General features: G+C 42.9%; 1 protein-coding gene across 5 annotated transcripts in view; it reads right to left on the bottom strand.

Moving 5' to 3' along the window:
* Positions 1 to 19445, bottom strand: part of nfic (nuclear factor I/C) — a 168153-nt gene that overhangs the window by 93726 nt on the left and 54982 nt on the right. The window contains exon 3 of one of the 5 annotated variants that reach the window (XM_058388697.1): positions 13421 to 15409. The exons of the other annotated variants lie outside the window; for them this stretch is intronic. Coding sequence (XP_058244680.1) covers positions 15366 to 15409 — 44 coding nt within the window. The 3' untranslated portion in view covers positions 13421 to 15365. Of the gene's footprint in view, positions 1 to 13420; positions 15410 to 19445 lie in introns of those variants that run through there. 5 annotated transcript variants of the gene reach the window in all.

Here is a 19445-nt window from a genome sequence, read left to right as displayed (position 1 = left end):
ATTTTGTTTGCGGATTTATTATTTTGTTTGCGGAACTATTATTTTGTTTGCGGGTTTATTATTTTGTTTGCGGATCTATTATTTTGTTTGCAGGTTTATAATTTTGTTTGCGGGTTTATTATTTTGTTTGCGGATTTATTATTTTGTTTCCAGATTTATTATTTTGTTTGCGGATTTTGTTTCTGAATTTGTTTTTTTTGTTTCTGGATTAGTTCTTTTGTTTTAGGATTTGTTATTATGTGTTGCACTTCTCCGTAGGCACACCGTAGGTGCAGAAGGTCACGTGACCCACAGTCCAGGTCCAGGTTTGTATTAACCACGAGTATTAGGATGCGAGTGCAAAGCAAAGCAAATAATGCAACACGTCATGAACTTTGTGCTGCTTTACGTGTTTTGTTTCTTTTTTCCACCCTGAGTGGAAATTTTCCGGGTGGTGGTGCCGTGTGTGTCCTCGCCGCGAGTCAAGAGGCGTCTCGGTGGAGCCGATCCTGCGGAGCGCTTCGAGCCGCAGCGCGCTATTAATAACCCGGAAAACCCTGATCGATATTAGACACGCAGACAGACAGAGACGGCCAAGAAACCCAATCTCTCTGCCTCACAGCAGCAACGTCTGGAGCACTTCACTTCACCTGCCTGAGAAGCCTCGCCACACACACACACACACACACACACACACACACACACACACACACACACATGATCTGACCATATTAGTCTTTAGAGAAGCAAAAAATGACCAAGATTTTAACTCAATGCTCTTAATATTGTCATTTGAACGCCACTGATTTCATACAGATGGAAGATGTTTCCTAGTAGTTTAAATTTTTTATTGTTCAGAGTTTAAAATTCACATTAAATTAAAAATAGGAATCTCTATTCATACTGGTTTCTCCCAATTGAAATCTGAATCTGAATCAAATTGTATCTTCGCCTGTTTTTCTGCTTCCTAAAGGTCTGAAACCCAGAGCTGCAGCACCTCAGGAGCTGTTCATTCCATTCAAAGGAATAATACTGTACAAGAAACCCAAATATCGAAAAGATACGTAAATAATGTGAATAACGCTCCAGTCCAAATCTCAAAGCAGTGAAAAACTAAATATAATCATAAACAATTCAAATCTTTCCAGTCAAACAGTGCTCGAGTCTCGAAACCAACAAAAACTCAAACGGCTCCAAAAGCCCCAGCATGAAGTCTGCTGACGCCAGAGCCGCAAAATACCCCCCACCCCACCCCACAAATATCTCAAATAGCGCATAAGCCCGAGTTTCTATACAAATATCTCAAACAGTGCTCAAGCCTGAGTCTCAGAATGAACAAGAAACCTCAAATATCTGAAATAGTGCTCAAGCCCGAGTTTCTAAACAAAAAAACCCTCAAATATCTCAAAACAGCGTGTGAGTTCCAAAATGAATCAAAAATTAAATGACTCAAAAAGTTTCAGCACAAAAATAGATGCTCAAATCTAACTGCTCAAAATAAATCCAATCACCATCCAAATACCTGAAAAAAGGCTTTTTCGCTCGGATTTTGCTCAAACCCGAGTCTCAGAGCAGAGTAAACTCAAATAACTCGAAAAATAGAGCTAAATAAAATCTCAAAAATCTTCAGTTTGTGCAAAACGCTCGAGTCTAACTCTCAACGACTCAGATAACCTGAGAAAAGGCTTTAGCTCAAATAACGCTCAACCTCCGAGTCGAAAAACAACCGAAAACACAAAATATATCAAACAAATAAAACAAATATCTCAAACAGCTCCGACTTAAACAGCGCTCAAACCCGAGTCTCAAAACAAAGTAAACTCAAAGCGGAGCTCAAGCCTGGATCCCACAAAAAATCATACATACTCTTCTTTATCTCTTCTAAGTCTTTAGTTCAAAGTACAAATAATGCTGGAGTCTTTGTTCATTCATTTGTGAAGTTCATGGAAAAAAAAAAATAAAATAAAATAAATAAATAAATAAATAAATAAATAAAACACCTGAATAAAAAACTGCTCTAAGATGAATAACTGAATAATAAACTAGAGATTAAAGTCAGGCTTAAGGCCAAGTCCAGGTGTCAAGGAATACATCAGTGCCACAATGTCAAAACACACACACACACACACACACACTCACACACACACAGAGGTCTGTGCAGTGGCTACAGTTGAGGTGGTTGTATGGGAACGACACACACCTGGCACCGAGAGCAGTTTGTACTGACGCTCAGACACACACACACACACACACACACACACACAAAACCACACACAAAAAACTGCGATAAATGACAAAATAAAGAACAGCGATCTGTGGCAAATTGAACAAACGCACTAACGGATCTCTCACTCGGTGGATGTGAGACGGATCGGTCGGAGTTTGTCTCCAATCCCAAGCTCGGCCAATCAAAAGCGTGTAAATAGTCAGAGAGGGCGGGGTTTAGAAACAGAACTGCTGACCTGCGTAGGTGAGAATGTTCCCTAAATCAGTGAGTGTGTGTAAAAAGTTAAAACCAAACAAAAAAAAACATAAACACAGCATTCTGAAAAGTCTGGTAAACTGGTCGACTGGTTGTCTGTTAAACTGGTAGACTGGTAGTCAGTCTAGTAGTCTGTTAAACTAGTAGTCAGGTAGACTGATAGTCTGTTAAACTGGTAGTCAGACTGGTAGCCTGTTAAACTGGTAGACTGGTAGTCTTGTAGTCCGTTAAATTGGTAGACTGGTAAACCAGTAGTCTGTTAAATTGGTAGTCTGGTAGACTGGTAGCCTGATAGACTGGTAGTTTGATAAACTGGTAGACTGGTAGTTTGGTATTCTGGTAGTCTGTTAAACTGGTAGACTGGTAGTCAGTCAGCTAGTCTGATAAACTGGTTGCCTGGTAGACTGATATCTGCTAGTCTGGTAGTCTTCTAAAATGGTACACAGGTAGACTGGTAGTCTGTTAAACTGGTAGTGCAGTAGACTGATATCTGGTAGCCTGGTAGACTTGTAAACTGGTAGCCGGTCAGGAGATACAGAAATAAAGAGAGACAGAAGAGAAGAGAGATTACAGGCGAGGGGATTTAGCACCTAAAGAAACACCCACTGCTACAAATCTTGTTCTTTTTTCCACACCAAACTTTAAAGGAAATCTCGTAACATTTACACTAGAAACATCAATCCTTCCATTCGTCTCTCCAGTGCCGTAATCTTCACGCATTCACCAAACGTCACGTCTCTTCCACGTCTCCTAACGCTCAGACTGAAAAGCTTGTAGCTCTAACAGAACAAAAACTGCTGCCTCTGTTCCTTTATATGCAGATACCTCAGGGTCGAGATGTTTTTTTCTTTTCTTCTTCAGATTGGAAATGTCGAGAACGTGTTTCTGCGGCGCTGACGAGGGCGGCGGGGTCACACCAGGTCGCAGCTGTGTAACTCGAACCCGTCACACAGCTGCTGCCAGCAGTTTCGCTCACTGTCTAAATCCCACCAGCCAACCAAACGAGCCAGTCACCCACCCAGCAGCGCGGCTCTGCCAAATCCACACATTGCTCAAATATTCCCTAGTTTTCGGTCGAGCCGAGTGGGAGTCCGGGACCCGGCCCTGCTGCTGCCGTATTCTCCCCTCGCTCACGGCCAAGGCGCGAACGTTTTGTGGATGAACTTCACTACTCGGGGTTTCTTTTTTGGCTGGATATAAAATAACAGCACGCTTTCGCTCCTTAATCACGTACATCTCTGGCGCTAACATCAACCATGCTGCAATTAACGGAGTCGGGTTTCAGGAGCTGCGTGATTTCTTCAGTCTTCAGTGCCAAAATGGATTTTTACCGCATTTAATATTAAATATCACCTTATTAAATATCACAGCTCTCTCCAACATCAAACATATTTTTTTTCTTGTTTTTCCCACCCAGAAGCCATAACCGAACACGTGACATGACGTGCTTATGGTCGTCACCTCCTGAATTCTTCTGTGTCTCAAATACTAAATAATGTTTTCAAAATTATTTTTTGTTGTTATTTTATTAATTTTTTTTTTAATCCTTGTATAGTTATTTTAAGGTTCTAAGGTTTAAGTTCATTTTGGTTCCACGTGCTGTAAATAATGAGTCGTTAGACGTTAGCTAGAAATTTGTTGCCAACAAATACAAATTTAATTTAATTTTTTTTTTATTATAAATTATAAATGCTTTTTAGGACTGTGTGTATAAAGTCAAGATAAAATAAAATTAAAAAAAATAATAATAAAATAAAATAAAATAAATATATTTTTATTGATATTTCAATGTTATTAAGGCGTCTCGTCCTTCCCATGCCCCCCCCACTCTACACTTGTGTTGTGGTATCTAATCATCAGCTAAAACACCCCTAAACACCGTCCTCTAGAAGAAGAAGCCTTTATTATCGCCACACACATTACAGAACAGTGGAATTCTTGTCTTCACAAATCCCTGCTGAGGAAGTCAGGGTCAGAGCATAGGGGCAGCTATGATACAGCACCGCGAGAGGGTTAAGGGCCCAACAGACACAGCTTGGCAGAGGGGCTTGAACCCTGATCTTCTGATCAACAATCCAGAGCTTTAATGTTGATTTGTTTTCCACATACACCCTAAAATTGCATGACGTCATCACAACTTCTCGAACATGAGTACAGCGCTCATCGAAAGCCATGACAGAGGTGTCTCCACTGGTTGGAGGTTAAAAGAAGGATCCTGTGCTGCTGATTTCACCAATTCAAGTAGTTTCACTCAGCAAAAGCACGAAAAAGTCCACAAGCTGCATCACAAATTAAGCGTTCTTGGTTCGACAAACTCGAAAAACTCCTTCAGCAACTGATTATGTCCATGCTAAAGAAGTAGCATCTTTATAGCATCAATCTGTCATGAGATAAAACTAGAATTAGCTTCTGATCATAAACACAGAGACAAAGGCAGCTCTCAGGACACAGACACAGCTCTCAGGACAGACACAGCTCTCAGGACACAGACACAGCTCTCAGGACACAGACACAGCTCTCAGGACACAGACACAGCTCTCAGGACAGACACAGCTCTCAGGACACAGACACAGCTCTCAGGACACAGACAAAACTCTCAGGACACAGACACAACTCTCAGGACACAGACACAGCTCTCAGGACACAGACACAGCTCTCAGGACACAGACACAGCTCTCAGGACACACACACAGCTCTCAGGACACAGACACAACTCTCAGGACACAGACACAACTCTCAGGACACAGACACAGCTCTCAGGACACAGACACAGCTCTCAGGACACAGACGCAGATCTCAGGACACAGACGCAGCTCTCAGGACACAGACGCAGCTCTCAGGACACAGACGCAGCTCTCAGGACACAGACGCAGCTCTCAGGACACAGACACAGCTCTCAGGACACAGACACAACTCTCAGGACACAGACACAGCTCTCAGGACACAGACACAACTCTCAGGACACAGATGCAGATCTCAGGACACAGACACAGCTCTCAGGACACAGACACAACTCTCAGGACACAGACACAGCTCTCAGGACAGACACAGCTCTCAGGACACAGACACAGCTCTCAGGACACAGACACAACTCTCAGGACACAGACACAGATCTCAGGACACAGACACAGCTCTCAGGACACAGACACAGATCTCAGGACAGACACAGCTCTCAGGACACAGACACAACTCTCAGGACACAGACACAGCTCTCAGGACAGACACAGCTCTCAGGACACAGACACAGCTCTCAGGACACAGACACAACTCTCAGGACACAGACACAGCTCTCAGGACACAGACACAGCTCTCAGGACACAGACACAACTCTCAGGACACAGACACAGCTCTCAGGACACAGACACAGCTCTCAGGACACAGACGCAGATCTCAGGACACAGACACAGCTCTCAGGACACAGACACAACTCTCAGGACACAGACACAGCTCTCAGGACAGACACAGCTCTCAGGACACAGACACAGCTCTCAGGACACAGACACAACTCTCAGGACACAGACACAGATCTCAGGACACAGACACAGCTCTCAGGACACAGACACAGATCTCAGGACAGACACAGCTCTCAGGACACAGACACAACTCTCAGGACACAGACACAGCTCTCAGGACAGACACAGCTCTCAGGACACAGACACAGCTCTCAGGACACAGACACAACTCTCAGGACACAGACACAGATCTCAGGACACAGACACAGCTCTCAGGACACAGACACAACTCTCAGGACACAGACACAGATCTCAGGACACACACACAGCTCTCAGGACACAGACACAGCTCTCAGGACACAGACACAGCTCTCAGGACACAGACGCAGATCTCAGGACACAGACACAGCTCTCAGGACACAGATGCAGATCTCAGGACACAGACACAGCTCTCAGGACACAGACACAGCTCTCAGGACACAGACACAGCTCTCAGGACACAGACACAACTCTCAGGACAGACACAGCTCTCAGGACACAGACACAGCTCTCAGGACACAGACACAGCTCTCAGGACACAGATGCAGATCTCAGGACACAGACACAGCTCTCAGGACACAGACACAGCTCTCAGGACACAGACACAGCTCTCAGGACACAGACACAGCTCTCAGGACACAGACACAGCTCTCAGGACACAGATGCAGATCTCAGGACACAGACGCAGATCTCAGGACACAGACACAGATCTCAGGACACAGACACAGATCTCAGGACACAGACGCAGATCTCAGGACGCAGACGCAGATCTTAGGACACAGACGCAGATCTCAGGATGCAGACACAGCTCTAAGGACGCAGACACAGCTCTCAGGACACAGACGCAGATCTCAGGATGCAGACACAGCTCTAAGGACGCAGACACAGCTCTCAGGACGCAGACGCAGATCTCAGGATGCAGACACAGCTCTAAGGACGCAGACACAGCTCTCAGGACACAGACGCAGATCTCAGGATGCAGACACAGCTCTAAGGACGCAGACACAGCTCTCAGGACGCAGACGCAGATCTCAGGATGCAGACCCAGCTCTCAGGACACAGACGCAGATCTCAGGACACAGATGCAGCTCTCAGGACACAGATGCAGCTCTCAGGACACAGACGCAGACGCAGCTCTCAGGACACAGACGCAGACGCAGCTCTAAGGACGCAGACGCAGCTCTCAGGACGCAGACGCAGCTCTAAGGACACAGACGCAGATCTCAGGACACAGACGCAGCTCTCAGGACACAGACGCAGCTCTCAGGACACAGACGCAGATCTCAGGACACAGATGCAGCTCTCAGGACGCAGACGCAGCTCTAAGGACGCAGACGCAGCTCTCAGGACGCAGACGCAGCTCTAAGGATGCAGACGCAGCTCTCAGGACGCATCTCTCAGGACGCAGACGCGGCTCTAAGGACGCAGACGCATCTCTCAGGACGCAGACGCAGCTCTCAGGACGCAGACACAGCTCTAAGGACGCAGACGCAGCTCTCAGGACGCAGACAGAGCTCTCAGGACACAGACACAGCTCTCAGGACACAGACGCAGCTCTAAGGATGTAGACGCAGCTCTAAGGACGCAGACGCAGCTCTCAGGACGCAGACAGAGCTCTCAGGACACAGACGCAGCTCTAAGGATGTAGACGCAGCTCTAAGGATGCAGACGCAGGTCTCATACTAGGTTTTTTCTGTTTTTCTTGTGAGTTGTGTTGAAAACGATCAGCTACATCTACAGGAAGTGAATAAGTATAATAAGTCTATCAGCTCCTGCATGAATGAGTTCTCTCCTTATTATCCTCTCTCTCTCTCTGTCTCTCTCTCTCTCACCTTCCCTCTCCCCCCCCCTTTGTCTCTCTCTCTTTCTCTCTCTCTTCTCCCTCTCCCTCTGTTTCTCTCCCTCTCTCTCTCTCTCTCTCTCTCTCTCTCCACTTCTACATTTCTCCATTTCTCTGTGGTTAATATCTCAGCGAGGCATCATTAATTTGCCGAATCTCCCTAAATGCCTCTTTTCAGCACTTGGACTCATACTTTTCCGCTCTAAAGTTCAATTTGCGCCTCAGATTTACGGTGCGGTGTTTGTGTTTTACTGCAATTAACATGCCAGCGGATCTCATGAGGGACACCTGCGGTCTGTTCGCAAACTTTCAGCGCTGTCTCTCAGAGCTCTGCTCGCGGTAATTTGCAGTCGTCTGGGTTTGCGTTATCGGGCGGGAAAAAAACAAGGCGGCCATTCACAGAGTCTCCCTCTACTGCCGTAAACAAAGGAGTGATTAAAGATGACAAAAAATGGGATGAAGCGTGAGCCTCGAGAAGAACGAACCCAGACATAGTTATTCTTTGAAATCAGCCGTCTCTCTATCTGTCTCTCTCTCTCTCCCTCCCTCTCTCTCCAGTTGTCTCTCACTCTCACTTTGTCTGTCTGTCTTTCTCTCTGTCTCTCTCTCTCACTTTGTCTGCCTCTTTCTCTCTGTCTCTCCCCCTCATCTCTCTCTCACTTTGTCTGTCTGCCTCTCTCCCTCTCTCTCAGTTTGCCTGTCTGTCTCTCTCTCTCTCACTTTGTCTATCTGTCTCTCTCTCACTTTGTCTGTCTGTCTATCTGTCTCTCTGTGTGTCTCTTTCTCACTTTGTCTGTCTGTCTCTTTCTCTCGCTCTCACTTTGTTTGTCTATCTGTCTCTCTCCCTCTCTCTCTCAGTATGTATCTCTCTCTCACTTTGTGTGTCTGTGTATCTGTCTCTCTCTCCATTTGTCTCTCTCTCACTTTGCCTGTCTGTCTCTCTGTCTCTCTCTGTGTGTCTCTCTCTCACTTTGTCTGTCTGTCGGTCTCTCTCAGCAGCTGTAGCTGTGAGGAATCTATCAGGGCTTTGCTAATTAGGAGAGGGGCAAAAAGACGAAAAAAGGAGAGAAAGAGAGAGAGAGAGAGATGAGTAAACCTAAATAACTGCATAATCGCACCCTTCTTTTTTCTCTTTCTTTTCCTTTCCTCTGAAAGGAAAGAAGAGAAGAATGCACCGTCTGGGTCTCCTCCTCTCTTTATCTTGTGTTCCTCCTCACCGCAGTGGGATGGACGGGCAGCGTGCCAGGCATACCATCAGAGCCGGCGGCATCATTGTCTCAGTGCCACTCGTGGTGCCAGCTGCTAGCCCTGGCAAACAGCCATGTGACCAATGAGCAGCTGGCACTGGGCTGAGAGAGGAGAGAGGAGAGAAGACAGGGAGGAGGGACGGCAAATCTGGCGAGAGGCCCGTCTGAAAGATTTACAGCTGAGTGCAAAAGTTTGCACGCCCTCGGGGTAAAAGAAGGAAAGAAGCCCCCTCTCCCTCCCCCTCCTCGAATGTTGCTGCCTGGAACTGAAATGGACTTGGACATGAATCTACACAAAACTGTCCAGAAGTGAGGTCATCTGGTTTGGAAACATATTTACAAATAAAAACAAGAGAAGTCCACTCTGCTTCAGCCGGATTGCAATCAATGGGTCATGTGACCTCGTGATCATGAATACAGCTGATCCTGGACGCAAACACTGCACTCGATTCAGTACCTATGGATTCAGTACTTCCTGTTCAGTACGTGTGTAGTAGGAATACAATCCGGACGCTGTTGGCGCTGTCATGTGACCTACAACGTCAGATTAATTTTATTAGAGAACATACCGGAACAAACCAGCACCAGGAAGAAGTATCAGAACTTTCTGGAACCAGCATTTGGTTATTTAATTTAATTATTTAAGTTCCTAGATGGCTTATAAATATAAAAATGAGTTCAAAACTTCCAAAAGATCCTCTAACAACCCTTATAACGTTTTTAAAAAATTTGTAAATATTTTTGTGTTGATTTTCTTATATATTTTGGACTGTATGCTACACTTCATGTGACATTTTTGTAAAGAAATTATTTTGAATCGAAATTGTTTACACCTCAGGTAAGCAGGGTGTGTGTGTGTGTGTGTGCATGTGTGTGTGTGCGGTTGGGGGGGGGGGATGGGGGGTGTTGCTAGGCAACTAAGAAAAGCCATATGGACCGCTGCATAAGCTAGCTAATGAGTGAGTGAATGAGTGATTTAGCCGATTAAAGTTTATATGGACAATGAGAAGGTGGAATGACCCTGGAGATGAGATGAAATTATCAGGAATCTCAACATTCACCTCAGATGTGTTGGTCAATTTCTAGCAAAAGGTCTCTGAATGGCTACAATTAGCCTGTAATGTACAACACGCCTAGCGTTAGCTTCATGTGGCTGGCTTTACTTCCACTGCGCTAAGAAGCATTAACCTTGAAGGCTTGATCATTAATAGGTCATGTGATCAGAAATTCTTCTGGTTTCAGTGAGATTTTTAGCAAAAGCTTCATTTAGGGTCTAAATCCTGTGGAAAAACATTTCAATCTTTAGCAGATTTTTCTGCTGGATATTTCACATGAGGGGAAGTAAAGCATAAGTTTTCCACATGCTTGTATGAAGTTCTTTCATTACATCTCTTGAGGTAAAAATAAATCTGTCCTGAAAAGCGCTGTATATTTTCACACATGATTTCAAATCACAGTAAAACTACCAGACAATAAAAGCATGAGGATGCACAGGGTGGTGGATGGGCAGTAAGATTTAAAGGGTAAGGCCCACTATTTTTACAGTTCTTGCTAGCACAAGCTAGCCGGCTAAATCAGAGATGATGCGTTTCAGATATTTGCTTCCTCTGTGTTAGAGATTTACTCGCTGAAACTTGCTGAATTTGAAGTAAACACTGTGATGAAATTCTGCGATGCAGCTTCTCGTTTGGCTTTTTTCCCTTGGCATTTCCATCGGTTGCACACGTTCACGTGACTTCACTTGTATATGAGTGTGTCTTTGCCTGGAGTCTGAGTCTCAATATGCCCCTATATGCCACCTCCTGGCTCCACCTCTCTCCTTGATGTTCATATTGTTCCTGAAAGTGTCTCGATCTCCATGTGAGAAATCTCTAAGAGAGATAAATGAGTGACAGGTGGGAGGCGGAGCTGCAGCTTTGGTGTTCAACCTCCTTGATGTTTTGTTTGACCAGAAGGCAGCTGGTTCAAAGCCAATCGTTCCTCCGTCCCATTCCAGTCCATTCATTAGTGCTCGGTGCCAAACTCACGCTCTGTTAGCGCAGACGATCATTCTGCTCGGCCAAACAGCTTTCCAGCAAACATCCTTTTCTTTTTTTTTTTTTTACTCATGTCCATGCATCGCAGCGTGTTTTCGTAGCCACACACGGAGTACGATTTGATATTTAATGAAGAAATGGATCTCAATGAGGCTTTGCAATGCAAATACAACACACACACACACAAGAGACGGAGCGAGCAGCAGATTTTCAGCAAGCCGACACCAACACCGTAACGCTATTTTTCTTCGTTTTACCGGCATTGTTATGTTTGACTCGAGCTCCGTGTTTTCACTGCCTAGCTTAAAATCAATATTGACAATGTATCGCCTGGTAGCAATGAAAAATAAGCCGGGACGAATAAAAAAGAACGAGGTGGAAAAAATGAATAAAACAACACCGAATCTGTACTTCAGTTAGACCGCAGTCTCTCCTGCAAAGACTCAGAGAGCGGAAGAAGAAAGTAAAGACAGGGCCTTGAAAAGAAAAAAAGGAAAAAAAAACCCGAAGCGAGCCGAGCAGACAGGATGCTGAGAGTTGGCTTGGCATGGCTGAAAAGCACACATAAGGATGGAAGTTAACAGAGGAAAGAATCACAAACAGAACAGAGGGCAGTGAAAATGGGATCAAAGTCTTCCAAGCCACCTTGGTTTTTTTCTTTTTTTCTCCCGTCCCAGCAGCCGTGCCCGCTGCCTGAACCCGAGCCTGCTGTAGCCGGCGCTCTGCCGCGAGGTTACACCGAGCCAACAGAACAGAACAGAACAGGAGGTGACCAGTGGAGCAGAGCTGTCAATCAGTCTCATGTTGGACCGAGCAAAGCTGTGATAAAGTGCTACGGGTTATTTAAAGCGATCGCTAATGCTGCGCTAAGCATGCAATTGTTTCTATTTGTAATGTCACGATGCTGAAGAATTCTCAGCTCTGATTGGTCAGATTAATTTTCTGTAAAATTAAGTATTACAAGTATTACAAGTAATGTAAAAATTTACCTCCACCTGATATGTTATCGTTTCTATGGTAACAACTCATTCACAGACAAACAAATAAATAAATAGATTTAACATTTTATTTAACAAAGAAACCTTTGTCCAGTGCAATCAGTAAGTCTTTGACCAAGTCTTTAGGACTGCCGGCTTTCTGGTGCCTTAGTAATATGACATGCTCGTTATTTATATATTCGTTTATTTTACAGATCGCTGTAATGTAAGTGTTAACAGGAACTAACTTGTTTAGAGAGTTTGAATGGAGCTGGTCGAGTAAATTCGTGCTTTTTAATTGGAAAGACGAACGCAGTCAGAGGGTTGCTAATGCGGTCAAAGGGTTGCTAGGCAACTGAGGAACTTCAGTGGCTGAGAATAAGCTAATACGCGAATCACCGAAGCTAATGATTTAGCTGGTTGAAGTCTGTTCTGTGAAGGATCTAAAGGTGGACTGACGATGATGATGAGACTAAAATTTATTTACCACAGAGTTCACTGTTGGTGAAATTCTGATTAAAAAAAAAAAGAAAGTTGGCTAACATTATTCCTAGCATTGGCAATTAGCCAAACTGGTCATCAGTACAAGCATTAAAATTGTATTGTGTTACAGTAGTGGAGATAAGACTAAAATATCAGACAAATAGCAATATTTACCACAGATATGTTGGTAAAATACTAAGGAAAAAAAAACGTATAGCAAAAATAAATATTATTAAATATAGCACTGGCTATTAGCCTGCTGCTGTGGGTTCTAGCGGACATTGATTCATTAACTGTGTGTCATGTTACAGCAGTGGAGATGAGACTAAACTATCAGAAAATACCACAGATTTGTGGGTAAAATACTGAGGGAAAAAAAACTTACAGCAAAAAAGTAATAAATTTATATTAAACATAGCAGTGGCTATTAGCTTAACTGCCATGGGTTCTAGCATACTCTGATTCCCTAACACTGTGTCATTTTACGGCAGAGAAAAACGAGACTAAAATATCAGAAATAGCAACATTTAGGTAAAATACAGAGAGAAAAAAATTATATAGCAAAAAAATACATTTTTATTAAACATAGCACTGGATATTAGCCTGTTATGGGTATGTTGTGTGTTTTAGTATAGTCTAAATCTTTAATACTGTGCCATTTTTGCAGCAGAGAAAACACTACGAAAATATCAGAAATAGCAACATTTACCGTGGATTTGTAGGTAAAATTCTGAGGAAAAAAAATCTTATACCAAAAAAATATATATAATTTTTTTATTAAACATAGCACTGTCTATTAGCCTTCTGCTGTGGGTTCTAGTGGACTCTGAATCCTGAACACTCTGTCATTTTACAGCAGAGAAAATGAGACCAAAATATCAGAAGTAGCAACATTTACCACAGATTTGTAGGTAAAATACTGAGGAAAACAAATTCTGGCTAAAACTAGGCTGTTTTAAAAGCTAGCATTGTGGATTAGCCTAACTGCTATGGGTTCTCACGTATTCTAAATCATTAATACTGTGTCATTTCACAGCAGAGAAAATGAGACTAAAATATCAGAAGTAGCAACGTTTACCACAGATTTGTTGGTAAAATACTAAGAGAAAAAAGCTTATAGCAAAAAAATACATTTTTATTAAACATAGCACTGGCTATTAGCATGCTATGGGTATGTTGTGGGTTCTAGCATACTCTAAATCATTAATACTGTGCCATTTTACAGTAGAGAAAATGAAATTAAAATATTAAAAATAGCAACATTTACCACAGATTTGTTGTTAAATTACTGAGGAAAAAAAACTTCTGGTTAAAACTATGCTGTTTTAATAGCTAGCATCGTGGATTAGCTCTAGCTCACAAGCAAATACCAACACTGACCACAAAGGTTTTGGTGAAAAACTGGGGAGAGAACAAAAAACAACAACTTTGTGGGTTTGTGTAATATTAAGATGACTTAACCCGACGATTCTGCGCGTGGAAACGAAAGTGTTAATCTGGTGCAGGAACACGCAGCCCCCGCGGAGCTTCTTAAATTTATTCAAGAGACATTTGGACTTCTTCAAACTCTCAGTCAGCATGTTTTCTCGGGCCAATATAAATCCAAGTAACTCGAGCAGCCCCGACCGCTGGAGATTAGAATCAACTCCTACATGAATAATGGCTGATCACAAATCCGTTCGCAACCAATAAATCAAAGACGCTGAGAAACATCAGGGAAAAAAAAAAGGTCACCTAACTGCAACCTCCTGAATAAGCCTAATTGCTAGACTAAAACCGAGTCCGGGGCCTTGGATTTTCTTTCTAAAATAAATAAATAAATCCACGCGATTCAGATATTTGGATATGATAATCCCATAGCATCAGCTCCTAAACGCTAACTCCTTATTTACTTCAAACACATGGCATGTGGATTAATACTGACATTCGTGAGCTCTTCTAGCAGCGAGAGAAAAACCACAGCGTACGCAATACGACGAGTCCCGAGGGGCTGTCAGATACGGTTAGCCGAGCGGAGGACTCTCTGATGTCACTGATGCTATCTGATGCTAGGATATGATGTGTATGGCATCCACACGACCTCCAGATCACCTCAGAGACACTTCGAGATGATGGCTAGGAGGAGCGGTCACAATTCATTCAAAATCATGAGGGCATTTAAAGCGAAAAACTTTAGCCTAACTAAGATCTGCGCTGAGATCCGGGTTGCCAGGTGTCTATCATAATTTTAAAAAATACACACACACAGTCTTCACAGTCTTCATCACTTTTTTATTTGTTTGCCCTGGCTTATATTTGATATGATTTCTTTCCAGTGTTTTGCTTTCTTTTTTGTTTAAAAACCAAAGTTGGTCTTTACACAGACTCGCTTTTTTTTCCACCTGCCACTTTGTTCCACAACGAGACGTAAAAACCACCACGCTGCCTGGAAGGTGAGGCCACGCCTCCTCTGTTCAAACAGACGGCTAGAGACGCCACACGAGGTCGTGACTCAATTCTTTCCAACCTCCAACTAGGTAAAAGCGGCGAATTCCTAGTCAGGAATTCGGGACGGTTTCCTCACGCTGGAGTTCAAGCGAGTGACATGAACGTAGCCGTGGATCATCAGAACACGAGCAGCAATCACAGTAGCACCTCTTAGCTTTTAATCAGTTCCTCCAGGACTTAGCGATTAACGCAAAATAAAGCAAACACGGTGATATTCGGAGGAGATTGTGGGGATCAGGCGGATTCGGGCCGAGACGCTTGGCGTGACGTCATCAGGACACGTGTGCAGCCGAAGCCGAAGTTCACATGTGTGGAACATGAATACAGCTCTCATAGGATACCATTATATAGGTGACTTAGTAGGAGGAGTTTTGCTTGCGATTTTTCCTGGAAAAAAAATTATATATAATTATAAAAATTATATGTACATATAAAAATATTTTACAGTTTAACAAGAATTTTTGGCTGCAACAGTGACAAAAAAAAAACTTCCTGGAGCGACTGATTTAACAAGTTCTTCTGTAATTAGGATTTGCTTTACAGATGTGTTAGCTTGTTTGACCTAACAAAAGACAGAAAAATGAGGCGGCGACCATGATTTTTTATCCGCTTTGCATCTCAAACGCAAAAAAGTGACATGGTGCCTAGCTGACGAGTTCCACTTCTGGGTTCATTCGAACGCTAAAGTCGTATTTCTCCTTCTAAACGTCGGTGCCAGTAAATTAGGGCAGGATTTTTGCGATAGGATCAGCGTCAACAAGTTTCTGTGATAATTCTGCGCGTCGTGTAACGGATTGTTGATGCATGCTCACGCCTGAGCGAACGTTAGTGCTGAGTCAGTGCACTGAGAGTGCTTTAATAATGAGTGCACACAGCACAACTACCAGTGATGGAAACATATGAATCTGAAAAGAAAAAAAAAAAGTCCAGTGCAGAGCAGCTCAGTCATGCTGACGCGACAAACTGATTCATCCCCAGAGAAAGACGGGTGACTGGAAGAGCAGCGTGCGAGAGGTTTGCTAGCGGCGTGATCAGAAGCAACGACGGTGACGCTAAGAGAGAGGAGGATGAAGAAGACCACATCTGCGTGGGCCGTGGTGTTTGTGCGTCTTAATGCTGTGGGCGAGGCGTGATTCAACGAGCATGCAGCCTTTGATCAGTCAGAGGTCAAACAAACAGCAAACCTGCTGAGAAGACAGCAAGCCACAGGCAGAGAAACACATCTGTCCTTTCCAGCTCATGTCTGAGGTCATGGAACGTGAGGATGAGGTCCAAATCCGGACAGAGACGGTGTAGTGTTTAGGAACTGAACAAGAAAACACTTTGAGTGTGCTGTGCTGGGGAAATAGTCAGTGATGCAGGGTGGTCTGTTCCTGTTACCATGGCGATGCTGATTATGTTCCAATAAGACCACGTCCTTTTACATCACAGCAATTTAGCAATAAATTCACTTATCAAGATTTTTATCCAATTATAGTTACTTTTAGTGATGGAGTTTATTCTGATGTTGATGATTTGTTGCCTTGAAACAAACCCAGACGTACAGATGACCAAAGAGAAACTGATTATAATTATGAATAGAATAGAATAGAATAGAATAGAATCAAAGACACCTCGAGAATATAATTGTTTGTAGCTTTGGGTCATGAACTGATATTTGTGCTTTAATAGATTTATTTATTTATTTATTTATTTAGTGTTTGGGGTTTTTATTTTAAAGTCCCGCCCCCGAGTCGTGTTTTGAGATAATTACTAATTATATTTACCCCTTTTTACTCACCACGCTAACGGGAACGGAAATCGACTTCTTAAAGATTAAATAAAAAAAAATCCACACACACGTCACGCCATAACTCTTTTTATCAATAGCCTTATTTAAAAAAAATAAAATAAAATAATTTATTTGTGATATCACGCCCCACATTAATAGCTGAAAGCACTCTTGTGAAAGTACACAGACACTTTGCAGCTTTTCATAACTAGTATTTTCTCGGCACAAGTCTGCGAGATCAGGCTCAGGGTTTCTGTGTGAAAAGTAAAACAGTACAACTCAATAAAACACTGTGTGTACTGCAGTAATGCAAAAATAAAATTCTAACATTTAAACACTGATAATAATAATAATAATAATAATAATTATTATTATTATTATTATTATTATTATTATTATTATTATTATAAAACGTTGCAAATTTCTTCATATAAAGCTATTAATTTTTTTTTTAAAAAGGCAAAAATTGTCCACAACATTTTTTGGACCCACCGCTGATAAAAAAAGAGACTAAAATTTTATTACATACGAACATGCATTGCAAATGAATCATATACATTTATATATAAAATAATTTGATTAAAATCTTTTTTAGGGTTTGGTCTGAAAGAGCCAGTCTACTTGTGTAATATATTCAATTACTCGATAAATAAATAAATGAATAAATAAATAAATAAAAAGTTTTGAACAAAATTTAAGGATTAAAGATAATTTAATAATTTAAGGAATAAGGATAATTTCTACTTATTAATTTTGTGATTTTTTTGCAGATCGCCGCTTTAACCACAGCGGGTTTTTTTTTTTTTCAATTCCAGTACAGCCTACAGATGTGTAACACATTTTAACCAGTTAATCAGAGAAGAGGTTACGCTTTATGTGCAAACAGCAGATCTAACAAAGCAATGCCAAATCAGCATACTTAATTCAGACAGGATACTAATAATCTGCTGACGCGGCACATTTTCTGCCATGCAGCTCAGAAATAAGTGGATACGAGAAGACGGTTCAAAGCGATTCAGGTCACTGCGATGCGACGCATCCAGGCGAGAGAGAACGTCAAGAAGCGTCTGACTCATCGATGGATCACCGACTCGAGTCAAAAGTGGGAAAAGACGCCAGTGTGTTGCGCAGGTTGGATTTTTTTTTGTAGTTTGGGGCCACATGAAAGCATGGTGAAGTCATAAAGAAACCCGCCATTTCCCAAATGCAGGTGTTTGCGTCAAAGAAGAGTAAAAACGAGCCTTTCTAAAAGTTCGAGCCGCGTGGAAGGTTTTCGGTTTATGCTCATGGACGGGTTTTGATCACGCTGCGAGGTCAAGGCTTAAAGGAAAGCGAAAGAGTGACACTTCCTGTTTGGGGAAGAGCCTTCCGTTGGCGTCATTTCAAGCATCGGGTTTAGTCAAAAAGGAAACCGATACCAATTTAATTTCCCATTTGTGGTCAAAAAGAGGTGACTTTACACCCAGCAGAAGCAACCCAAACGCTGAGGGGATTTTGGTCTGTGTCGTAAAAGCCTCTGCGATAGACCTGTGATGCGGTGACGACGTCTGAATGTCTGAAGTCTCTTTAGTGCCGATTTCCCAAAATATAAATCACTAGCTGAACTGAACTCTTATTACCAGCACTACGCCAGGACGGAAACGGGACTTATGGGACGTTTTCCGATCAGAATAAACTAAACGAATGAATTACTTTATCACCGTGGGTCTGATATAAAATGAGTCAGCGCGTTTTAGACGTGTTTTTCCATCTGTTGGATAACTTTACACAGAATTTTAGTCGCTTTTTCGATGAACAAGCACTCGGAGCGTCTCAGAGAGAGGAAATGGGTTTGATATCATCATTTACTTTGAAGATAGAAACATTTCTGTGGTAAAAACAACAACCGTTTTGTTTTTTGGAACTCTGATATAAATACATCGCTCCGAGTAGGTTAGGGAGAAACAGAAATACTTATAAAACAAGTCCTGAGTGTCTACTTTCATATGAGCTTCATATTGACCTCCACTGTGGAGTGAGACATGACAAAGACACAAATCATCAACATGGACACAACAACAACAGGAGAAATCTCCGTTTTTGGTTCCACTGACCGGGCAGTTACTAAATGTAACTCTAACCCGGGGTCCTACTTGCAACCGGGTCTCCAGTATGGTAGGCGGGCGCTCTAACAAGGAGGCTAAAGACTGCAGCCTCTAGCATAAGTCGCTAGTTCACCTCTTGAGATGAGGGGAGTGAGGTTTACCTGCACAGCACCTACCGCTGGCCTCCATTACACTCACCCCCCTAAACCTCACTCCTGTCCAGGTTACGGCACCAGTATAATACCCCCACCCCCCCACCCGCCGGGTCCTACCTGCAACCGCTCCAAGCGGGTCTCCGGCATGGGAGGTGGGTGCTTTAACAAGGAGATGAGGAGAGTGAGGTTTATTTGCACAGCACCTACCACTGGCCTCCGTTATATAAGGATGAGTAAATGAATTTGATTTGTCTCGTGACTTGCATTGTAATGAAACACGACTGTCTCTTAGATACACTATATTGCCAAAAGTATTCGCTCACCCATCCAAATAATCAGAATCAGGTGTTCCAATCACTTCCATGGCCACAGGTGTATAAAATCAAGCACCTAGGCATGCAGACTGTTTTTAC

This window comes from Hemibagrus wyckioides, linkage group LG05, assembly GCF_019097595.1.
Source record: "Hemibagrus wyckioides isolate EC202008001 linkage group LG05, SWU_Hwy_1.0, whole genome shotgun sequence".
NCBI lineage: Eukaryota > Metazoa > Chordata > Actinopteri > Siluriformes > Bagridae > Hemibagrus > Hemibagrus wyckioides.
Note: the sequence above shows the minus strand (reverse complement) of the source record. Positions and strands in the feature narration are given on the sequence as shown.